General features: G+C 36.2%; 1 protein-coding gene across 1 annotated transcript in view; it reads right to left on the bottom strand.

Annotated features, from left to right (window-relative positions):
• Positions 1–19,347, bottom strand: part of LOC150096267 (calcium-activated chloride channel regulator 1-like) — a 46,066-nt gene extending 26,719 nt beyond the window's left edge. The window contains exons 1-2 of the mRNA XM_090408936.1: positions 19,115–19,347; positions 8,082–8,367 (exon numbers count right to left, since the gene is read on the bottom strand). Of these exons, the coding sequence (XP_090265062.1) occupies positions 8,082–8,367; positions 19,115–19,285 (457 nt within the window). The 5' untranslated portion in view covers positions 19,286–19,347. The remainder of the gene's footprint in view (positions 1–8,081; positions 8,368–19,114) is intronic.
• Between the last annotated feature and the right edge of the window lie 7,508 nt (positions 19,348–26,855).

The raw sequence follows: 26,855 nt of genomic DNA, 5'->3' as shown, positions 1-26,855 counted from the left end.
ATTATATGATGAAAGGTTATTTAATTGGTCTTTCTGTCAAACATGATCAAATACTTTTGAAATATCAAGAGCATCCACATTTGATTCTACAAAGTTTTCGATGGCATTTGTACAAAGGTATAATATATAAGTAAGAAAATCCTCTGTTGGTTGACAGAGTTGAATCCATAATGGCAATCGTTTGTTAAATGGGAAGTCTTGAGGTTCTGAATTTGACAGTAATTGGAAGTTAATTTGAAGGTACATATTTGTTTTCCTGCTTTGAAATGGGTCGAATATGCACTTTCCACCCATTTCATTGATGGAATAACTACTTATGTCCCTCTGAAACTTCCTTAAAGTTGAAGAAATTTGTACGAGGTGATAAGCCAGAATTTTGCAAGAGTAATGAATAGGAAAACTGTAGTTTTTGAGGATTGATAAACTATATTTCTTGAAATTATTATTGTTTGGAAAATTACGGCCGAAGCAACTATGGTTACCAAGCCAGTGTACTTAAACTTGTTAACTGCGTGTTAACTTTATTGAATTCTTGTTAACTTAACTAAAAAGGCCTTGTGGAAGTGGCGCTTGTATTCACAGCATTAGACCGCCGAAAAACCTATTCTCATTTCGACTGTAGTCGCCGATTAGAACTTTTTCTAAGCTTTTCTTCGACTGTAATCAATCTCTGCAAGGATAAGCAGGTTTTTCTCCATGAAACTGGGGTTGTTGATCCTGAAACTCAAAATTGAATCCGCTCTTATTTCGGACAATTACTATGTTGTATGAGGGTTAGAGAACCCAGCCATGCTTAGTGAAAACTTGACATGCCGGTCCCAAGCCCGGATAAATGGGGAGGGTTGAACGCTGGGATAGCCACCCAGTCTCAGAAAAAAAATCTTTGCTATGCAAACTGAAACCTTCCAAAATGTAATACCGGATGAAGAAAATAGAACACGAATTGCCACGAACACGAGGCACCTTTGTGAAAGCCCTTCTGGGGAAGCAGAGGTGCGGAAGAAAGTGACAGACACCTTACCAAAAGACAAGCTTAGACTGGGATGTTGGAATGTTAGAACCATGTTTGAAACTGGGAAGACATACCAAGTCTAGAGAGTTCTAGAAAAATACAGACTAGAAATAATGGGATTAAGCGTAACGAGATGGACAGGAACTGGAAAAATCAAATTAAACTCTGGTCACTACTTAATCTACCCTGAGAACCAAAATACGAATGACCACACAAAGGGAAGAATTGCACTAATGATGAAAAAGAAAGCTCATGGTGCACTAATGGAATAGAACCCAATATCCGAAAGAATACTAAACGCTAGATTTAAAACCGGCAATCACAACATCACAATAACTGCTATATATGCACCAACAAATGGTGCGATCCAGGAAGAAAAGGAAAAATTATATAACATGACACAGAGAAGTATAGAAACAACAAATAAAAAAGATAATTGGAGAAAACTTATAATTGGAGAATTTAATGCTAAGGTTTGTAAATGATAATACTAATAAAGAAACTGTTATGGGAAAGTATGCAGATGGAGAAATAAATGAAAATGGAGAGTTACTTATAGACTTTTGTATGTTCAATCAGCTTGTAATAGGAAGGAGTCTCTTCCAACATAAAAAATACACAAGTGGACATGGATAGCACCAGATAGAAAGACAAAGAACCAAATAGACCATGCACCTATATCAAGGAATTGGAGGAAATCACTCCTGGATGTCAGAGTTAAAAGAGGAGCCGAGGCTATTTCAGATCCCTTTCTCCTAACAGCTACCATGAAAGTAAAAATATTTAAAAATAAACAAACAGTGCACAATAGGAAGAGGTTTAGAATTGAAAAACTCAAAAACAAAGAGATTAGAAATAAATTTATAACAACTCTACAGGATAAATGGGATAAATTCGAAAAAAGAGGAGATAACATAGAGGGAAAATGGACTAAGATTAAAGACATACTAATGAGCATATCAGAAAAGATATTGGGATTTCGAACTAATACAGACAAGGAATCGATATCAGAAAACACCAAATTAAAAATAGAGGAGAGAGATAGAATAAAAGAGAAACTGTTACAGATTGGAAAGAATGTTGAACAAGAACAGGCAGAAAGATATAGAGCAATTAACAAAGAAATAAAAAGAAGTGCAAGAAATATAAAAGAAAATACATAGAGAATCTAGCACAAGAGGCAGAGGATGTTGCTTATATAAATGATAGTTGAAAGTTGTATGATATTACAAGGAAATTAAGTGGAAAAAGAAACAAATGGATAGTTATATACAATAAAGAAGGAAAATTATTATTAAATGAAAAAGAACAGATAAATAGATAGGTAGAATTCTTCTCAGAGAAATTTCAAGAAATGACTGATGGTGACCAGAGCCTAGAATTAAATGAACAAAATGCATCATTAGATATAAATTTGAACGTAATAACAAAAATAGAAATTACAAAATCAATAACTCAAATCAAAACAGGTAAAGCACCGGGAGCAGACAACATACCAGGCGATATACTAAAAGCAAATCCAAAACTTATAGCAGAGATATTATATCCTTGACTAAATGAGACTTGGCAGAAAGTAGAGTGGCCTAAGGAATGGAATACTGGATTACTGGTTAAATTACCCAAAACAGGGAACCTATCTGAATGCAAAAATTGGAGAGGTATAACATTGCTGAGTGTTATAAGTAAAATACTAGCAAAGATAATACTAGAAAGAATCAAAATAGAAATAGAAAAACAACTAAGACCAGAACAGGCAGGATTTAGAGCCAGTAGATCATGCACTGACCACATTGCTATTTTACGAATTATCATAGAACAATCATTGGAATGGTAGGCAAGCTTATATTCTAATTTTATCGATCTTGAACAAGCTTTCGACAGTAAACAGATCTTCCCTATGGAAATTACTTAGAAAATGGACTCCCAGAAAAAATAATAAGAATAATTTTAAAAATGTATGAAGATTTTGAAATTAAAGTAATACATGGAAATACCCTCTCAGAACCATTTAAAAACAAAGACAGGAGTAAGGCAGGATTGTATACTCTCCCCTACTATGTTTTTAATTGTCGTAGACTGGGTGATGAGAAAAGTATCTCATGGAAATACAGGATTACAATGGTTACTTCAAAACCAACTCCACGATCTAGATTTTGCAGATGATATCTGCTTACTTTCACAGAAGCATCAACATATAGAACAAAAAACAACAACACTTGTAGAAACAGCCAAAAAAAGTTGGTCTTAGGATAAATAAAAATAAAACAATGTTGATGAAAATAAATGCAAAACAAAATAAACAAATAACAACAGAAGAAATACCACTTAAAGAAGTAGAACAATTCATATACCTTGGTTCAATAGTATCGATAAAAGGAGGAACTACTGAAGATATAAATAGAAGGAAACAGCTGGCTTATTCAACTTGCAACCAACTTAGAAATATTTGGAAAAACAAGAATTTGTCTATAAAAACTAAAATGAGAATATTTAACTCAAATGTAAAGGCAATACTAATGTATGGATCAGAAACTTGGATGTTAAACAAAAAGATAGTTAACAATGTCCAGGTCTTCCTAAACAAGTGTTTAAGAATGCTACTGGGAATATATTGGCCAAAACAAATATCAAACGAAGAATTATGGCAGAGAACAAACCAGAAACCCATGTTGCAACAGATATGTGAAAGGAAATGGAGATGGTTGGGGGCATGTGTTGAGGAAAGAAGATAAAATAGTAGTAAAACAGGCTCTAGATTGGCCAAGAGAAACATGGAAAAGAACAATACTGAAAGAAATAACAAATATTAATAAAAACTGGAACCAAATAAAAGCAGAAGCAAAAAACAGCGTCCGGTGAAAAATGGTGACGGAAGACATATGCTCCCAGGTGGAGTGAAGAGGATTAAGTAAGTATTAGGGTTAGAGATCACGAGATGATGGCCCTTGTCAGCTGTCTATTCACCGGATAGTGATAGCTTGGGCCAGCTATCTCTGATTGTCTACCAGTGGAGATTAAACCTCCCACTAGGTCTTCAAAAGTTATATTTGGCTTAAACGGCCTCACCTACTTCTTAGAGGGGATTTAAAAGGAGTTAAAGGATTTATTTATAATATTTAATTTAATTGATTAATTATTTTTTAATAGGTTTTAATAAAATAAATAAATTAGCTCTGCTTATTCCTGTTGGAAGAGCTGAACTCCTTTAGGTCCTAAAACACTGTTGAAAACGGTGGGGTAGACGGTTAAGAGTCTGTACTCTTAACCGTCAACAATAGATGAATTCCTGGCTATCGATGCTTTTAAAGACTGGAGAAAGAAAGCAGCTGACAACTTCTGCCATCTCGTGTTGTTTCCAAACACTAAGTACTTGTGGCATTCCAGACAACAGTACAAGTTACTGTTGTCTCAAATGGTATAAATTCAAAGGTAGATTTTTCTGATTTGTAGAATTAAAAATCTCAGTTGCATGGAAGAAAAAAGCTTAATTACCTAAGTGAAAGATCGGCTAACTCAGGAACTGGCTGAAAAAAAAGGACATAAAAAGTTTCTCTGATTGGAGATTATAATCGAACCTATAAAGGTCTTCCATTTCGCAATTGCATCATGAAATCAGAAACGTAACTGCTTTACAATAGGTGCCTTTTATTTACTAAAAAATAAATTTAAAAAAAATCAGCTAACGCCTTTTTATTCTCGTATAGGGAATAGGCGAGGCCGTTTTAGGCTATTTAACTTTTGGAGACTGAGTGAGCAGTTCAATCTCCACTGGTACCCAATCAGAGATGGCTGGCGCAAGGCTATTACTAATTAAGCGACACTCAGTGAAGAGATGGCTCAACAAGTGTCGTCATCTCGTGGTCCCTAATCTTAACATAATATACAGGGTGATTATAAAATAACATCAAGTGTTCAGAGCCCGCTAGCGAGTAATGTACTGGACGAAACACACCAATATTGGTAGACGTACACAGTGGAACATAGGGATTCGATTTAACGGGAAAAAATAGTACCAAAAGTCGCCAATAGGGGAAATTTTGGCGCTGCCAAATTAATTTTAGTAGGTGTGATTAATGAATGACTAAATGGCAAATGAGAAACAGCACACATCAATTTTATGACGTTTATTGTTAATTACAAATGAGGTTCAATATGACCACCATTCTGATGTTCCAGGAACTGCATATGGTGCACGAAATTTTCCACAGTGGCTCACAACATATCAGAATAGATTTGTCTCACGTGTAACGTTATTCGATCTTTCAAAGTTGGAATATCGGGTACATGTCCTTGATACACAATGCTTTTAAGAAATTCCCACAGCCTAAAGTCACAAGGATTGAGATCAGACGATCTCGGTGGCCATGGCGTGGGAAATGCACGACTAATGATTCTTCTGTCAGAGAAATGTTGTCGCAAAACACGATATACCTGAAGTCCGATGTGGGGTGGTGGTGCACCATCCTGCATGAAGATGGTCGAATTGAGACATCCTCTTTGCTGCATTTGTGGAACCACAAAGTGCTGTAGCATATTAGCATACCTATTAGCATTGATGGAACAGGTCACTGGTCCATTTTGGCGATTTTCCTCGTAAACATATGGACCGATGATAAAAGATGCCGTAAATACGCACCACACTTTGAGAGAGTGGTAGGCATCTGCAGACACACGTGCGGATTAGTTGCAGCCCAAATGCGACAGTTGCGTGTGTTAATATCGCCGTTCAAATAAAAGTGCGCTTCGTCACTCCATAAAATATGCCACGGCCATGCATCATCCACTTCCATGCGTGCTAAGAATCTTAAAGATAAGTCGATTAGTGTGGTCTCAACACCAGGGCGCAATTCTTGAACATGACTGATTTTATAGGGGTAAAACTTCAACATCTGATGTAGGATTTTCCACACCGTTGTGTATGCGATATCCGTTTGCCAGGATATTGCTCGTGCACTGCTGGTACCCTGCACATTCGTCATCTCCTGTTCCACAATAGCAGTTGCAACTTGTTCAACTTGTTGGTGATTGATTGGTTTGCATCCTCTGCCTACCTGCACTGCTGGAGTTCAAGTAGTTTCAAATCGCCGAATCAGTTTTCGTAAGTTTGTTACGCTAATCGGTCCTTTTCGTAAATTTTTCATACGCCGAAAATCACGAAGACAAGCACTGGCATTATTGTTTCGCTGATAATAGAGTTTGACTAACAAAGCACGCTCACGTAAGATAAGAAGCATCGAAAAGCAGTTCGTCTACGAATGATAAGAAATCTCACAGGCTTTCCTTTTATTGCATGATCGCTCACAAGAAACGCGATAATGCAAATTAATGCATTTTACTCGGTAAACAGAGCCAAAATTTCCCCTGTTGGTGACTTTTGGTACTATTTTTTTTTCGTTAAATCGAATCCCCATGTTCCACTGTGTACGTCTACCGAATACTGGTGTGTTTCGTCCAATACATTACTCGCTAGAGTGCTCTGAACGCTTGACGTTATTTTATAATCACTTGTATTTAATGTCTGAAATAGTGTGGGTCCCACGTCGATTTTTTTGAGTTTATGGGACGAAAAACCCGACTTTCCTCTTATAAAAATTTCCTCTAGTCCCCGACTAGATTTGAAACCAAGTCTTCCATCATTTATATATGTAATATTTATTATTATTATTACATCACACCTCCAGGGAGTCTAAAGACTCATTGAGGGAGGGCATCTAATCTACTACTCCTCGTCTCACTGTTCCACCAACGCGATCTACCACCATCACTAGTACTTTCACAGACAGTCACAAGCATCCATGCCCACGGTGGAATTTGAACCCGCAGCCTTTTGGCTGGAGAGCGGATATAATGTATATAATGTAATATATATATATATATATATATATATATATATATATATATATATATATATATATATATATATATATATATATATATATATATATATATATATATATATATATGGGAATAAATTTTTAACTTGGGTATATTGTGTATTAGGATAACCAAGCAATTTTATATGCTTGGTTATTTTAGCTCCTAATCCCAAGTATGCAAACAATTAAGTTTGCGCCTGAAACAAAGTTCAAGTCTAAAGATGGTACAACACCAGGGCAACTCATTGTAAAGGTGGTTAAAGATTTGATCACTATTCTTAGTATTTTCCCATAATGTAAAGCACATCTCACTAGAAGATGTATACTGCAATGCATTATGGTCGAAAAAAAGATCGAAACCGGTCTGGGTAGTGACCCCACCCATAATGCATTGCAGTATACATCTTCTAGTGAGATGTGCTTTACATTATGGGAAAATACTAAGAATAGTGATCAAAGCTTTAACCACCTTTACAATGAGTTGCCCTGGTGTTGTACCATCTTTAGACTTGAACTTTGTTTCAGGCGCAAACTTAATTGTTTGCATACTTGGGATTAGGAGCTAAAATAACCAAGCATATAAAATTGCTTGGTTATCCTAATTATTATATATATATATATATATATATATATATATATATATATATATATATATATATATATATATATATATATATATATATATATATATATATATATATATATATATATATATAATATGATGTATATGCCGTAACTAAGCAGGTGCAACGGTGCAGAGGCACAGGGCCCAAGACGAAGGGGGGGGGACCTAAAATGGGTAACAAAATAAAAAAATAATCAGTATTATATTTTCATTTTCGTGTTTTAAATTTTCGCGACGGGGGCTGATTTTGTAAAATTTTTGGTCATAGTTAAACATAATTTAACCGATCTATCTCTATCGTATTTTTTAAAAAATTCCCCCCCCCCAAAAAAAAGGGAGGCCAAAAATAAAATCTTGCACAGGGTCCATGAAAAGCTAGTATATATATACATATATATATTTATATATATACGAGTATGTATATATATACATACTCGTAGTGTACAAAGTTGAAGCTACAAAAAAAAAAAAAAAAAAGGAAATAATAAAGGAAATGTCCATGTTTTTATGTAAAGTCATGGGAAAATTAATCAGTTTATATCAAAATTAATGCACAAAAAAAACTCACCTTTGTTTTCGAAGCTGTCATAAAGAAATTCCAGTGGCAAATACATTTGGATGCCATTCTGTCCGCATCCTCCCTCTCTGAAGGTGAAGGGTCCGTCTCGGAAGGAATCGTTCTGCCCGCTAACTAACACATCAGCTCGTTCATATAATTCCCAAGTGGCAGGCACAACTGGAAGTCCTCTGCTTTGAACATTCCATGATTTCGGGATCAGAAAGCTAACACTACGAAAATAAGCTCGTAGTCTAGTGGCTACATACCACTTGGGAGATGACCGCATAAATAATTCCTGGAAATATATTAAGAAATGGAAACACCGCAATGCGGGATGATTGAAACTAGAAATAGCAGTAAGATAATCAAAAGTAAATTATCAATATATATATATATATATACAGGGTGTTCGGGATAAATTTGACAGTTTCGTAAGGAAAAAGAAAATCTTCTTTGTATCTATTAAATTTAATGAATTGACAAAAAAACATTACAGGCAGAGTTAATTACAATACTATCAACAAGATTTACTCAAAATAACCACCATTAGCATCGATCACAGCTTCAATTCTGCTTCGGAACCTCGAACAAGCTGATGCTACAGTCTCCCTGGGAAGGGCCGCAAAAACTGTTTTAATTTTATCCATTAACTGGGCTTTTGTATTACTGGAAGTGCGATTGGTGTCTTTTTCAACTGCGCCCCATACAAAATAATCCATGGGGTTAAGGTCTGGGGAGTTTGGAGGCCAAACATTTGGACTGGTGAAGTCGTAGAAATTTTCAGACAACCATTTTTGACTTTTCCCAGAGGTGTGGCAAGGGGCCGAATCCTGCTGCCATACATACGGCCTACCATTGGCTACCCTTGTTATCCAGGGCTTGACTACAGTTAGCAACTCCACGAACAAAGCCCGAATTCCAATGCCAGGGTTCTTCAACACCTGTTCCTGCAGATTTGCGAGGAATTCTGCTGTACGAACGCAATCAGATCGTCTGCTAGGGATCTTTCTTCTTGCTATATCCTCGTAGTCACCATTGCAAGTCTCTAGTTCATGCCTGATTGTTTTTACTGTATTCAGGGAGCACTGGGCAGCAGTCGTAATATCCTTATTTTGATGGCGGGCAAGAATCATCATGATACAAGTTATTCTCTTCCATGATTCAGGTGGGTTCCAGCTATCCATCCTTTCTGACATCTTGTATATGAATGAAGAAGGGTCCAAACTTTTAAATGAAGAGAAGTGTGTGTTAATACATGTAACTTACGGAAAAATATAATTAATTATAAATATGTCAAATTTATCCCGAACACCCTGTATATATATATATATATATATATATATATATATATATATGTATATATATATATATATATATATATATATATATATATATATATATATATATATATATATATATATATATCCCTTCCATCTGTTACAGACGGGTGGGACTCCTCCTAATGAGGAGTCATGGCGAAATACTGGCGCCGGCACACCACTCCTCTGCTGCATCCCTATTGGAGGTATTCATGGCTGTAGTCCGTGTGTGTTCACGGGCCGGTTTGCCTGCTTGCAGGATGGAAAACTCCCAGCCAAACTAGGGAATAAACTCTATTGCCCGCGCCCAAGACCGGCTAACATGGCTATGTCTTAGGAAGATCCTTGAGCTCCGCATGTCTCCGACGGGAATCGAACATAGGACACTCCTTCCTCATATCCGCGGTTAATCCTTTTTCCCAAGTAAGCAAACAAGCAAGTAAGCCGAGTTTGCACCTGAAGTATTTTCATGTCTGAGGCAATTAGTGGTAAAGGTGGCATAAGCTCTGATCACTTGCCTAAGTATCCCATAATACAAAGCACATATCCTTACTGACATGTATCATCATCATCATCATCATCATCATCATCATCATCATGCGTATCAAGGATTTAGGCCTAGCATGGCCTGTTCCGGCCTTAGAAGTCATCGTTTAAGAGGACGTCCTGGTTTTTTTTTTCCTAATGGCTTCTACTTTAAGGCATGTTTTGGTCATCTTTCTGTTTTCATTCTTTGAACGTGTTCCATCCATTTATGTTTATATATTTTTAATTTTTTCTATTACTGGTTCTTGGTTTAATTCTTTCATAATTTCTTCGTTTCTTTTGTGATCAAATAGGGTATACTTTGCAGTTTTTCTCATAAACTTCATTTCTGCCGTTTTTAATCTTTGTTTATCTTTTTGTTTTATTGTCCAGATTTCGCTTCCATACGTTAAGACTGGTAGGGCTAACGTATTGTATACTTTTAGTCTGGTTTGTTTTTGAACTAGGTTTGGTTTAAATATAGAGTTAATTACACCTGTTATTTTTAAATATTTTGCAATTTTTACGTTTATATCTTTTTCATTTTCATAAGTGATCATACATCCTAGGTAGATAAATGAATTCACCTGTTCTAAGATCTTGTTATCTATTACTATTTTAGTTCTTGCTGGATCTTGTCCTTTAAATACCATAGTTTTTGATTTTTCTGTTGATATATCATATCAACATGCCATAATCTTTGGATATCTCATTTAGATCAAAAATAGCTTTCTGTAAGTTTTCTTCAGAATTTGTAATTATTATTTGGTCGTCTGCAAAGAGGAGAGTGTTTGAGTTAACTGTAGGTGAAAGTTTAATTACTTGATGTAAATTTTTACTCCATTTTATTATTATTTCATTTAAGTAGATATTAAAAAGAGTAGCTGAAAGAGAACATTCTTGTCGGACCCCTTGGTTTATCTCTCTCGTATATGATAGCTCGTGATTTAATCTTATTTGTATTTGATTATTTTCATATATACTTGTGATAGCTTTTAGGATATTATTTGGTATTTGTATTTCTTTTAATAGGCTAAATAATATGTTTCTTTTAACTTCGTCAAATGCTCTTTCGAAGTCAATAAATGCAATATGTGTTTCTAAATTGTATTCTCTTAGGCAAAAGGCCGGGTCTATACATGATCGTCCTTTTCTAAATCCATGCTGTACTTCTAAAATAAAGTTTTCGGAATATTTCATTAGTTTGCTATTTAAGATTCTGCTATATATTTTATAACAGGAATTTAGTATACTGATACCTCTATAATTTTTAGGGTCATCTCTATTACCTTTCTTAAAGATAGGAATCACAATTGCTTTTTTCGATTCTATTGCGGGGATACAGGTTAAGTAAATCTCATTTAAAAATAATAAGAGTCTTTCTTTGAATCTTGTTCCTGCGTATTTATATAGTTCTGAACCTAGTTTATCTTCTCCAGGTGATTTTCGTTTCTTGTTTCTTTCAGGCTGATTTCTGATTCTTCTTCAGTTATTTCCTTTTCATTTTCGTTAATTGTTTGCCAGTTGTCTTTTTTAAAATATTTGTCTGTCCACAATTCTGTGTAATAATTTAGAAATTCTTCTAATTTTAATTCAGTGTTTAATTTTATGTTTTCTTTGGTATCTGCATTTAGGTGTTTCAAAATCTTATATACTTTGGGTCTTATTTTATATAAATCATGTTCTAAATTAGAAACAAATTGTTCCATGATTCTCTATGTCTTTTTCTGACTTCTCTTTTAGCTATGGCTCTTATTCTTTTATATTCTATTTCATCTTCTAATCTTTTACTGCTTAACCATTTGTGATAGGCTTCTTTTTTTCTTTTTGATTATTTCTTTGATCGTATCATCCGATATCTTCAGTTTTTTCTTTTTATTGAATTTTTTTGGCCTTTCCTAAGCTTTCATTTCTGCTGCATTGTATAATGCTATGTATTATGGGAAGGGTCACTAGACCGGTTTCGACCTTCATTGAGCTCTCGTCAGTGGGAGCCAGACCCAGAGTTGAAGTAATGCAGAACTTATATTTACCTATACGAGTTGCCACAAGGTGCTTAAACCTTATTAAATAAAAATCTCAGGACAAGAGAAAGATGTAGAAAGTTGCTTATCGTGGGTTTACTATACGTTAAAGCTTGTTTGCTTACTTCGGAAAAAAGGATTAAAACCAAGTTTATAAAATTTCTTGGTATCTATAACGTATAGTACACCAAAGTAAAAAACTTTCCTGGAATATTATGAAAAATAAAAACTGCATATAAACAACGGTTCCACTGTTGTTTATATGCAGTTTGCGCCAGTAGTAGAGTGTTCGTAGTGCTTATCGTGTTTACTCCGTCTCTTTAAATATTTGGGCATCACAATTAGAGGATTTAATTGTGATGTCCAAAAATTGTAAATCCATTCTTTTAATTGCAATTAAAGGAATGGATTTTATTTTTCAATTAATTTTGAATTATACTAAACTGTATAATTTTATCGAAAATAAACAATATTTTTTCATGTTTAATTTTGATATTTTATCCAATGGTCAACACCCAAATATTAAATTTACGGTTGAGTTTGAAGCTAATGGTTCCCTTTCATTTTTTAGACATCAAACTGACCCGTTCTTAAGAAAAACTAAAAATCACGATCTACAGGAAACCTATCCACACCAACAGATATCTCCATAGTCAATCCCATCATTATCCTCCTCAGAAATTTGGAATAATTTCTACTTTGGGACATAGAGCTCGCTCTCCTCTTGATGACCCGATTGAACTTCATAAAGAAATCAATTTTCTTAGCTCTACTTTTCGACTAGATGGATATTCTCAAAAGATTACTAAAAAATTCCTATTTAATCCTCCTGGTCGCCATAATGAAGAGACGAATAATATAAAAGGCAATATCGCTATACCATACATAAGCTTTGTTTTCTCCCAAATTAGCCGAGGTTCTTAAAAAATTCAACATAAGAACTTTATTTACTCCTCTTCCAAAAATCCGTTCTCTAGAAAGCCATCCAAAACCTAGTCATCATAATCTTAAATATCCTGGTGTTTATCAGATCTGGTATGTCTGTGATATTCCTTACTTTGGCCAAACAGACAAGCCAATCGAGTTACGCATTGAGGAGCACAAGAGAGACTTCGCTTACAAGAGAACATGTGCCAGTGCTTTATCTAGCCATGTTCTGTTTTCGGCCAATTCTGATGAACAAACCCATAGCCATATAATCCTTTGGGACAAATTTAACAACATTTTCCGTTGCCATGACGAATTGGAAAGGAAGATTATAGAATCTAAGGAAGTCATCCTCAACCCTGTACATCTAAACAACAACCTAAGCTACAACCTTTCAGACTGTCATTCTGCTGTGATCAAATACTGGCGCTCACGAGATGCTATACGCACGCACACGTCTAACAATGCAGCCAGCGAGGGAACAGCTTTGAATACGTTGACTTCAACGTTTTAACATTACAAATATATACATTTACTTTCCGTGATGTTTACAGTTTTTTTTTCTCCATGTTTAATGGTTATTTCTTTTATAATGTGTACCTGACGAAGGCTGTTAAAAACCTGAAACTAGTTTCAGGTTTTTAACAGCCTGTGTAGTACTAATAAACTATTTTTTCCCAATTTTTCTCGATTTAAGTCATTCAATTCTTTTTAAAAATATGTATAACAACTGAGTAAATCAATCTTCACACACACACACACACACACACACACACACACACACACACACACACACACACACACACACACACACACACACACACACACACACACACACACACACACACACATGTGCGTGTGTGTGTGTGTGTGTGTGTGTGTGTGTGTGTGTGTGTGTATATATATATATATATTTTTTTTTTTTAAACATAGATTTAATGACTTAAAAACCGAGATAACTTATAAAGATTTTAATGAGAATAATACAACTAGTTTCGGCTTATAACAGCCTTCCTCAAGGTATTCATAAAGGAAAAGAATAGTAATAAACATTGAAGTATCTAAAACAACTGGAAATTAGAGGTAAAAATTGCCACACATAATTGATACATAAAAAACGTTGTATTTTTTCAAGTTGTTCTAACAGGCGTGCCATTGTTTATTGCAAGTGTGCGTGCAGGCTCACGTGAACGCCAATATTGAATAACTGCAGCATGGCTATCTGGGATGTTATAACTCAAATTGTTGTTTAAGTGGACAGGGTTTAGCATGATTTCCCTTGATTCTACAATTTTTCTCTCAAACTCATCATCACAGCGAAAAATATTTTCTGATCTATCCCAGCAAACGGAGTGGCTTTGTTGATCATCATTAGGATTATTTGAAAAAAGAACATGACTGGATAATGCAGTTGCATGAGATCTTTTGTAAGAGATGTTTCCCTTATGCTCTTCTATACGTTGTTCAATAGATTTGTTAGTTTGTCCAAAATAAGGGATATTGCAATCGCACCATAATTTATATACACCTGGATATTTTAGGTTGTGATGAGGAGGCTTTGGATGGCTGATTAGAGAACGGATTTTAGGAAGTGTGGTGAAGAACGTCCTGATATTGTATTTTTTAAAGACTTTAGCTAATTTTTAGAGACTGTGCTAATGTATGGAATGGAGGTGCTACCTTTAAAATTAATAGTTTCTGTTGTGCACTGCCTAGGAGGATCCAGAAGAAATTTCTTAATTGTTTTTTTCACAGTATCCATTTTGTTTAAAGATAAGAGTGAGGTGATTCATTTCTTTTTGTAGTTCATATGGTTCATTCAAGAGAGAGCGTGCTCTGTGTTCTAAGGTAGATATAGTTCCAAGTTTTTGTGGTGGAAACTGATGAGAAAGATTATGCAGATATCTTTTGGTATGAGTAGGTTTTCTGTACATAGAGATTTTTAATCTTTCAGAGCATCGTGTAAGCATAACATCCAAGAAAGGTAAGGAGTTATTATTTTCTAGATCAGCAGTAAATTTTATATTAGGATGTTGGATGTTTAGATGATGAAGAAAATCTGTGAGAGATGTGTGCCCGTGATTCCAAATAATAAAAATATCATCAACATATCGTTTCCAAACTTTTGGTTTAAATGAGAAAGAAGATATGGCTTTCGTTTCAAAATCTTCAAGGAAGATGTTAGCTAGAACTGGGGACAAAGGATTGCCCATTGCCAAGCCTTGTTTTTGTTGATAAACGGAGTCCTGATATCTGAAGTAACCAGAATGAATGCAATGTTTTTATAAAGCAAACATTTTTTTGGATAATTTATCCTTTAGTAATGTAAGTACCTCGTCTATAGAAACGTTAGTAAATAAAGATATAATGTCAAAACTTGCTAGAATGTCATTTTCATTGATGGGAATATCTTTTATATGCAAAACAAAATCTGTGGTGTTTTTGATGAAAGATGAAGATTTATTGGAGAAACACTTGAGGTACTTTGCTAGATATTTGGAAAGTTTATACGTAGCTGAGTCAATTCCTTCCACAATTGAGCGAAGAGGGATGTTTTCTTTATGTATTTTGGGAACTCCATAGATGCGTGGGATAAGAGGATGTAGAGAGCGTAAAGAGAGGCGAACATTATGAGGAAGTTCACTCGTAGTCTTTAACAAGTTGTTTCTACGGTTTTGTAATTCTCTTGTAGGATCTTCCTGAAGAATTGAATATGTCGAATTATATTCAAGTAATTCAAGCATTTTGTTGTGGTAATCTTCAAAGTTGAGGATGACCTTGGAATTGCCTTTATCCGCAGGTAAAATAATAATGTATCTGTTATGTTTTAGATTTTTTAGGGCTTGTCTTTCAGCCAGAGAAATATTATCTGTTTAGCATTATTGATAATGAAAATCGATTCAATACGAAGAAGTTTCGCCCAATGATTAGGAATGAGTGACCTTGCCTTTTCTATTTTTGTAAGAAGAGATTCTTTAGGGATAAATTGTGGTGAGGGAACGAAATTGAGACCTTTGCTAGGAATATCCGTTTCCGCATCCGTTAAAATATGAGAAGATTTGTTCACTACAACTTTTTCAGGATTAATACGGGCTTCACTATGACGAGATCTGTTTTATATCCTTTTTAGATTATTAAATTTCCTGATAAGAGTATATTTATTCTTGTTTTGTATTCGTGTGGCTTGTGCTTCACTGTTAATGATAAAATCATGTAAGTTAACATTATCCATAATTTCTTCAAGTTTTTGAGTTAAAGCTCTTTTAGTGCTGAATAAAAAAGCTAAACAACGTTTTGTATCTGAAATTCTTTTGCTGAGGTGATCCATCTTTGCTTTACGATAAATTCTTTTAGCGCGTTCCGTTGTTATATTTTCTTGAAAAGAGATGGATAAAAAATTTGGATTATTTATATTTAAAATAGCTTGGTATCTTTAATATATATATATATATATTCAAGATACCAAATAATTTATATAAACTTGATTTTTAATCCTATTTCCCAAGTGAGCAAACAGACAAGTAAATCAAGTTTGCGCCTGCACGTAGTGCAAGTCTGAGGCAACTCATGGTAGTGCCACTCTAGGCAACTCGTGGTAAAGGTGGATTAAGTTCTGATCACTTTCCTTAGTATTTTTCCCTTAATGTAAAGCACATCCCATTGTGGAGATGTATGATGCCATGCATTAAGGGCAATGGTGTCACTACCCATACCGGTTTCGACCTTTGAGTGACCTCAGATTTGACTTCATGAGTTGCCTCAGACTTTCGCTACGTCTGTTTTCTCACTTGGGAAATAGGATTAAAAACCAAGTTTATATAAAATTACTTGGTATCTTGAATACATAATATACCCAAGTTAAAAAAATTTCTACATCTTTCTCTCATCTTGAGATTTTATTTAATAAGGTCAAAGCACCTTGTGGCAACTTGTTTAGGTAAAATTTATAAGCTCTGCATTACTTCAACCTTAGCATTGTCAAGTCTGGCTCTCACTGACGAGACCTCAATAAAGGTCGAAACCGGTATTTGGTCTACCTACTCACTGATGAGACCCCAATGAGGGTTGAAACCGGTGCGGAGTTGGCCTTGAGAGGCTCCGCTTGGGGATAGGTTTTTGCCTGTCTCTGAGTGGGGGCCACCGCTGAGATTATGACTCTGCTTGGTGGTGGGGAGTGAGCCTGCCACTGGGTAGAGCCAATGCTGAGACGTTCTTCTCGGTGACGGGGTGAGCTTGTCACAGAGTGGAACAACGCTGAGTTGGGCGATCTTTCGGGATCGCCTAATTTTTAGAGCCCGCTTCATCTATAAGGTCGAAACCGGTATGGGTAGTGACCATTGCCTTTAATGCATAACATCATACATCTCCACAAGTGGATGTACTTTACATTAAGGAAAAAATACTAAGGAAAGTGATCAGATCTTAATCCACCTTTACCACGAGTTGCCTAGAGTGGCACTACCATGAGTTGCCTCAGACTTGCACTACGCGCAGGCGCAAACTTGACTTACTTGTTTGTTTGCTCATTTGGGAAATAGGATTAAAAACCAAGATTATATAAAATTACTTCATATCTTGAATACACAATATACCCAAGTTAAAAAATTTTCTACACACACACACACACACACACACACACACACACATATATATATATATATATATATATATATATATATGGAGATCAGCTTTTACTCGGTTGTTATACATTTGAAAAAAATACATTTAATGACTCCAAGACCGAGATAACATATAAAGATTTTAATGATAAATACTACTAGTTTCGGCATATAGCAGCCTTCTTCAGGTATTTATAAAGGAAAGGAATACTAATAAACATTGAATTATTTAAACAAACTGTAAATTACAGGTACAAATTGCCTCACATAATCGATACATAAAAACGTTGTATTTTTCAAGTTGTTCCAACTGGCGTGCCATTGTTTGTTGCAATTGTGCGTGCAAGTTCACGTGAACGCCAATATTGAGTAACTGCAGCATGGCTATCTGGGATGTTATAACTTAAATTATTATTTAAGTGGACCGGGTTCAGTAGGATTTCCCTTGATTCTACGATTTTCCTTTCAAACTCATCTTCACAGCGAAAAATATTTTCTGATCTATTCCAGCATACAGAGTGGCTTTGTTGTCATCATTAGGATTATTTGAAAAAAGAACATGACTGGATAACGCAGTTGCATGAGATCTTTTGTATGAGATGTCTCTCTTATGCTCTTCTATGCGTTGTTCAATAGATTTGTTAGTTTGACCAAAGTATGGGATATTGCAATCACACCACAATTTATATACTCCAGGGTACTTAAGGTTGTGATGAGCAGGTTTTGAATGGCTGATTAGAGAGCGGATTTTTGGAAGTGTGGTGAAGAAGGTCCTGATATTATATTTTTAAGGACTTTAGCTATTTGTGGTGTGATTGCAATATCCCATACTTTGGTCAAACTAACAAATCTATTGAACAACGCATAGAAGAGCATAAGAGAGACATCTCATACAAAAGATCTCATGCAACTGCGTTATCCAGTCATGTTCTTTTTTCAAATAATCCTAATGATGACAACAAAGCCACTCTGTATGCTGGAATAGATCAGAAAATATTTTTCGCTGTGAAGATGAGTTTGAAAGGAAAATCGTAGAATCAAGGGAAATCCTACTGAACCCGGTCCACTTAAATAATAATTTAAGTTATAACATCCCAGATAGCCATGCTGCAGTTACTCAATATTGGCGTTCACGTGAACTTGCACGCACAATTGCAACAAACAATGGCACGCCAGTTGGAACAACTTGAAAAATACAACGTTTTTATGTATCGATTATGTGAGGCAATTTGTACCTGTAATTTACAGTTTGTTTAATGTTTAAATAATTCAATGTTTATTAGTATTCCTTTCCTTTATAAATACCTGAAGAAGGCTGCTATATGCCGAAACTAGTAGTATTTATCATTAAAATCTTTATATGTTATTTCGGTCTTGGAGTCATTAAATCTATTTTTTTCAAATATATATATATATATATATATATATTAAAGCTAAACTACCTCTTTATTTCTTAATATTGTATTAATAGTAAATAAATTACTCAATTGCTAGTTATTTTACACTTATTACGCCGATAAATAATTGAAATTAAAAATCATTTTTGGACGTTGAAATTAATACAACGAAAATTAATGTATCTGACCGGCGCCATCTTTTTTAAGCGCGCAATTACCGGAAGTACTCACCGCAGTTCTGTTGAGTACGTCTTCCCTTCGAAGCACGTCAATATTCTTGTCGAATGTGACCACAACACCTTCATATCCATTCTTGTTCAAAGTAATCACCGTACCTTCAAGTTCACAAGAAAATAAACACCATCCCAAAACTAGAAAGGGTAAATGTCTTGTTGGCTTCATGATTAACACTTTTTTTAGGGTTACAATAAAAAAGCAAAATGTTTAAAAAATGAAATATTGTACTGTACGTGTTAACATTGACATCGTGTTTTTTTTTTTTCGTAATGTGCGTTGAGCTGTGTATCCTAGTAACCGATAGCTTATCATGGCTACTAACAAACAACTCAGGTGAAGTTTGCACTTTTTTAAGTGTCGTAATATCACCTTGAAATCAGAATGAGCTTTGAAAAACCATAACAGCAGGTACACGCCATTTAAAGTTTCAGCATGAAACTCACAGCGCATGATCAAAACTATTTTCAATTTGAACAAACTGTTCTGTAGTAGATTTTTTTTATTAGTAGTAATTTTTTATATTATTAATATTCTATCATAAATAATATATTTCCTTCTTTAGGAGGAAATTTTTAAACAGATAAATGAACATTTATTTGATCCTAATTGCTTTAAGCTTTCGAAAATATAATATTCTTTCATAAATCAAATATAAGATTTATTGCCATAGAAATTTAATTTTTAAGTAATTTAATTAAATAAAATTATAGTATATTTTAAAATATTTTAAATTTTTAAAAATATCTTTTCCTATTTTAAAATTTTTTACGTAATTAAAAATTATATAAATACACCTTATATTATATGAAATCTAATTATCTAAATTGCGAATTAAAGTCAGAAATAATTTGAGAATGCCCATAGTGGGGAGACTGAGTGGAAAAATGGCGGCTCGCGTGTTAGTGTTTTGTGTCGTGTGTTATTGATGGTGAATTGTGTATTTGACTGATAAGTTTTCAGAGATTTATGCTTATATTCATTAGTAATATCAGTTATTTGCTTGCCGCAATAAACAGGCATTTTACATTTTATTTCCCATACAAGGTAAGTCAACTGACTTCGCAAAGGCGATACGCTAGGCCTACTGCCATTAGTGTCGTTGTTGTATTTTAACATCTTGTTGCTAGTTGACGCGCCTATGCTTGATATTGCTGGTAGTCCTTTGCGGCTGCGGGATATTTTACAAAAACTTCTGCTGGCAGGTCTTTAGACCTGCGGGATATTTTATTAACGCACATACGCAACTAAATCGATATGAGCGTGCCTGACCTGGACGTATTTGCTGATCTGCTCGAAAGAGAGCCAGCTCTTGAACTCATTGATAAACTACAAAAGAAGTTCAAGTTGACATGGCCTACTAGCATGATTGACCCCGACACTATTATTGAGTCACTCGATAAAAAGCTAGCACTCAGTTTTATTAAAAAGCTCCTCAAAAAGTTTGAACGGGATTGGCCCGGCTACTTAAATTTGTATTCCTCACCTGAAGTTGAAGTTGAGGAAAATGAAGACTCCCCACAAGTGGAGGAAAAACTCAATCTAGTTGTCTCTACCTCTAATCCTTCTGATCAAGAAGAAACTCACGCACGTAAGAAGAGAAAAATTCTTGCTGCTGAATCAACAAATGTTGTTGGTATGGAAGAGGATGTTCCCATTTCAGATCCCTCTGTTTCCCACAATGAAAAGGTGCCACCGATTATCCTAAGGGAAAAGCAGAGATGGACAACACTCAGAACCATCATGGCAAATTCACAAATTCATTACACGTCTGCTAAAAATGCAGACGAGGGAATACGAATTCAGCCCACCACGGTGGCTGACTATAGAAACCTTACAAAGGAACTGGATACTAGAGGAACCCAATATCACACATTTTCACTTGCCTCTGAAAAAAATCTGAAAGTAGTCTTACGAGGAGTCTCTGAGGATATTGACACAGATGAAATAGTTACTGACCTTAACCTACAGGAACTACCCCCCATAAAGGTCACTAGAATGTTTAGATCAAATAAGACACCTATGCCTTTAGTCTTAGTAGAAATTCATAACATCTACAAAGACATTTATAATTTAAAATCAATCTGTGGACTCAAAATCACCACAGAACCATTGAGAAAGAAATCATCTTCTGGGCAGTGCCACCGGTGCCAAAAATTTGGCCATGCCCAGAAGCTATGCAAAGCTCAGTTCAGATGCGTAAAATGTGGCGAGAATCACCCCACAAACACCTGCGCCAAGCCAAAAACCACCCCGGCTAAGTGCGCTAATTGTGGGGGTCCCCACCCTGCTAATTATAGAGGGTGTATGCATCATCCCAAAAACAGATGGAATGATCCCAGTCATCAATCTACCTCGTCATCTAATGCGAGAGTTCCTGAAGCTCAGGCTACTCAGTTCTCCAAGAGTGAGAACATGACAACTGGTGCTCGCCCATCATTAACTGAGCCCCTTAAGAAAACGAATCTTCAACATCAAGTAAGAACATATGCTGATGTGGCCCGCTCCAAACAGATAGTACAAACCCAGAACCGGAATACTCCACACTCAAATCTATCAGCTGTTATCACCTCTTCTCTTGCAAACATGCTCCAGGATTTCAGCAACTCAAATCCATCCTTAAGTGTCACAAAAAGATTCCTACAGCAAACCCAATCCATATTATCTGCACTCTCTGATGCATAGGAAAAAAATCGTCCCAAACTCTCTTAGGATTATCGGTTGGAATGCCAACGGTATAAAAAACAAACTATTAGAAATCCAGGAATTTAATAATAGATACAACCCAGATATACTGCTAATTAATGAAACTCACCTGAGGCCTGCTGACACCCTGAAAATCAGAGGGTATCAGATTTACAGAAACGACAGGCTTGGGTATAGAGGTGGAGGTACAGCCACTCTTATCAAAAGCTATATCAATCATCACTCAATAACCAACCCTACTACCACCAACCTCGAAATCACAGGAATCAATGTTCTCACAAACTCAATTGGGAACCTCAAAATTTTTTCTGCTTACAACCCTCCATTAAAGACATTATTGACCTCAGATCTGGATGCCATCCTTGGAGTAAAAGGACCGATCATCATCGCTGGAGACCTCAATGCAAAGCATCCTGCTTGGAACAGTAAATCCACTAACAAAAATGGTCGTATCCTTTCTAGCTACACAGGATTAAACCATGCTGTTGTGGCTGGACCTACCGAACCAACTCATCTCAGTACATCTGGCACTGCTGACATCTTGGATATAGCCATCCTGCAAGACATTAAACTACAGTACAGCCTTACATCACTAAACGAGCTGTCGTCGGATCACAACCCAATTCTACTGCAATTGGGAGAACAAGAATGCCTGTCTCCTCCTCATTCAGGCATATCGTGGGAGAGATTGTCTAAAGCACTTCGGGATCAAATAGGACCCGTCCCACACATATGCACACCAGAAGATGTGGATTCTGCAGTGACTAGCCTCACCCAACAGATTAAGTCCGCTATAATGGTTGCAACCTTCCAGAAACCTGTTCCCAAGCCTGATCGTTTGCCTGAGGACATTATGGACCTGATCAGAGAGAAGAACAGAGCTAGGAAGAGATTTCGTAACACTCGCGCTCCTCAGGATAAGACAGTGCTTAATAGATTGAATGGAGCAGTAAGAGATGCACTTAAAACGCATAGAAACGAAGTTTGGGATAAAAAGTTAGCCTCTATCTCACCTATTGATCACTCTATCTGGGGCCTACTGAGAAACATCAAAAACAAAAACAGATCCCTCCCCCCTATAATCTCAAACCAGGGCCTAATCCACACAGATGCAGATAAGGCAGAAGCCATACTTAAAAATCTTGAGGATCAGTGCAAACCATCTTATAACAACATTGATTTCAATCATCTGTATAAAATCCACAGACAGGTTAGACATGCACTAAACCTCCCGGATACCAGTGCTGATCATATTGCACCCGCATCACCTGTTGAATTATATGATATTATTAAAAAACTTAAGAACAATAAAGCTCCTGGACCAGACAGCATCTCAAACAGGGTGATCAAGCTGCTGCCTCGAAAAGCTATAGTGCATCTGACCAGTATAATAAATGCAATCTTAAGACTTCACTATTTTCCTTCCACCTGGAAACTGGCTGATGTGATTCCTATACATAAGCCAGGCAAAGACCCACACTTACCGCAGAATTATCGTCCAATCAGTCTCATCTCCAACCTGGGTAAGATTGCAGAGAAGGTCATCCTCTCACGACTCCAAACCTCAATAAATGACCTAAACATCCTCCCTAAAGAACAGTTTGGTTTTCGGCAACACCATAGTACTACCCAGCAAATCCATAGAATTGTGGAATATATCATCACCAGCTACAACTGGCGCCAGTACACAGGAGCTGTTTTCCTAGACCTATCTAAAGCATTTGATAAAATCTGGCATTTTGGACTCCTGCACAAACTTATCTCAGCCGGCATCTCACTAAAAATGGTTCATCTAATCCGTTCATATCTTCAGAATAGAACAATGCAAGTTAAAATTAACGGTTCTATATCGTCCCAGCGCCATATCTTTGCTGGAGTGCCACAGGGATCTCTACTGGCTCCATTGCTGTTTTCTGTATACATGTCAGACATCCCTCACAATCCGATGACTTCCATTTTAGCGCTGTATGCGGACGATACGGCAATACTAACCAGATCCCTCAGACCCCACTTCGTTACTAGAAAGCTTCAAGAAAACATTCTAAAGCTGGAGGGTTGGTTCTCTAGGTGGAGATTGGAAGTCAACCCCCTGAAAAGCTCAGCGGTTCTTTTCTCAAAAAGGCCAATGTCTCCTGCAGGAGATGTGTTACTATTCAATACTAAAATTCCCTGGCAGACAGAAACAAATTACCTGGGTGTAATTCTCGACAAAAAGCTATCTTTCAACCAACATATCAAGTCTGCATGTGCAAAAGCATCTAAAGCCATAGCTCAGATTTACCCGCTAATTAATAGAAATAGCAAGCTCAGCAACAGAATCAAATTGCAACTTTACCAGATGACGATTCGTCCCATAATCACCTATGCCTCTCCAGCCTGGAGCCACACCTCTAACGCTAACATTATCAAGATTCAGCGTGTGCAGAACAAGTGCTTGAGAATGATTCTGAACGCCCCGTGGTATGTTAGAAACAGCCAGCTCCATAGAGACACAAATATTCCATATATTCTCTCTTATCTACAATCCTTAGCTTCCAAGTTTTTTCTAAAGACGTCCACACACCCCAATGATTTGATTCAACAAGCTGCAGCATATGAGCCAACGGACATATTCAAATATAGAAGACCAAAAACTATATTAGCCTCCTATAACGATGCATAATCTCCATGCCCATTCAGGGCGAGCAAACTGCTCGTAAATTTTACCCTCACTGTAACCACGACAGATAGCGGGGAATATGAAAAGCATCTTGCTTCACCCTTAAAGACATAAATGTCAATTGTCAATTGAAATAATTTGATTCATTTTCTTATGGTTTCATTTAATCCAGGATAGGTATAAATTTAAGTGTTTTATTAGTTCGGGTATTTAGTTTTAGGAAATAACTTTTAGTCTTCTTAAGAAATCGTATTCTTTATCTCGGAGATATTTAGCTATTTTAAAGAAGCAAAAAGACTAGAAATTCGTCCTCAGTATTAAGAAATGGGATAAATTGTGCTGCGCTTTATATGAGATTTTCGGCTCTTTAAAAATGGTATAGTGAACAGAATGCGATGATCTTTTTAAGCCCATTAAAAACAATGAAATCTTATTTAACTTTAATAAAAATGAAATATTATAGTAGGGTCTAGCTGTGCGATGCGAAGTTGGCTCTCGAAAAAAATATTAGTGTAAGAAGATCGAGATTCAGAACTTATGATGAAAAGTCAACACAGATCTCTTCTACATCCATAATCTATAATGTTATCACTCACTCAGGGTCTTCGAGTCCCCTCTTTTACATGTTGATGAAAATGTTATTACAGAGTTAATCTATACATATTCTTTCTTTCTTTTCTCTAATATTCGCATCTTTCAAACTTCGTCAGTTCCATTCTCGCAGCCAATTGCACTCACTTGAGACGCAAGACGCAAGACGTTGCTGACTATAAGGGCGAAGCAAAATGCTTTTTTATTCCCTGCTATCTGATAAGGATTACTGTGTGAGGAAAAGTTTATGAGCTAAGAGCTCTGCCTGAGTGGGTGCGATTCAGAGATCTTCATTTGGAAGTAGGATGGCCTTCGGTCTCCTATATTTTGAGAAGTCTGTTTCATCATAATTTGCTGCTTGTTGCACTAATTCATTTGGATGTGAAGAGGACACTGAGAAGAACTTCACTGCTGAAGACTGCAGGAAAGAATAGATGTAGGGGATATTTGTATCCCGGTGAAGTTGGACATTTCTGACGTACCATGGTGCGTTTAATATCATGCGGAGACATTTGTTTTGCACTTTCTGTAGTTTGAGGATATTTGTACTTGAGGTGTGACTCCAGGCTGGGGATGCGTAAGTGATAATGGGTCGAATCAACAGTTGATAAAGGAGCAGTTTTATTTTGGTATCCAGCTTGCTATTCCTATTGATAAGAGGGTAAAGCTGTGCAATGACTCTTGATGCTTTTGAACATGAGGCTTTTATATGTGAACTGAAAGTTAGTTTTCTGTCCAGCAGTACACCCAGATATTTGGCTTCTGCTTTCCAGGGAATCTTGGTATTAAATAGGAAGATATCATCTTTGGGGAGTATTGAGTTTTTAGTGAAGAGCATGGCAATACTCTTCTGAGGGTTTACTTGCAGTCTCCATTCCGAGAACCAGTGCTCTAATCTCTGCAGATTTTCTTGCAGTTTCTTGGTGACAAGGTGAGGTTTAATAGATCTGGCTAGTATAGCTGTGTCGTCTGCGTATAGGGCAATGATGGATGACATTGGATTGTGCGGAATGTCCGCCATGTAAATCGTGAAAAGTATCGGTGCCAGAAGGGACCCTTGAGGAACTCCTGCCAAGATGCGTCGTTGGGTAGATAATATATCATTTAGTTTGACTTGCATTCGTCTGTCACTAAGAAATGACTTTATAATTTGAACTAGATCTGATGGAATGCCAGCTAAAATCAACTTGTATAGTAGTCCAAAGTGCCATAACTTGTCAAACGCCTTCTCTAAATCAAGAAAAACTGCCCCGGTGTATTGATGCCAATTATAACTTGTGATAATGAATTCTATTAGTCTGTGAATTTGTTGGGTGGTACTGTGAAATTGGCGAAAACCAAACTGTTCTGAAGGAAGGATGTTTAATTTTTTTACTGAAAGTTGAATTCTGGAAAGGATAGCTTTTTCTGCTATTTTGCCCAGATTAGATATCAGACTTATGGGACGATAACTTTGAGGCTGCTGAGGATCCTTGCCTGGTTTGTATATAGGAATTACGTCTGCCAACTTCCATGCAGAGGGGAAGTACTTAAACCTGAACATAGCATTTATTATTGTTGTGAGATATACGATGGCCTTTCGGGGTAGCAGTTTAATAACTTTGTTGGAGATGCCGTCAGGCCCTGGAGCTTTTTTATTCTTTAAATTCTTTATAATGTCATAAATTTCAGCTGGGGAAATAGGTGTGAGTTGGCTAGTACAGGTATCAGGCCGTTTTAACACATGTCTGACGTGGCGGTGGACTTTGTAAATATGATTGAAATTTAGATTATTGTATGAAG

The sequence above is a fragment of the Typopeltis vanoorti genome, chromosome 19, assembly GCF_054136105.1.
Source record: "Typopeltis vanoorti isolate ZY-2024b chromosome 19, IOZ_Tvanoo_1.0, whole genome shotgun sequence".
NCBI lineage: Eukaryota > Metazoa > Arthropoda > Arachnida > Uropygi > Thelyphonidae > Typopeltis > Typopeltis vanoorti.
This window is presented reverse-complemented; position numbering and strand designations above follow the sequence as displayed.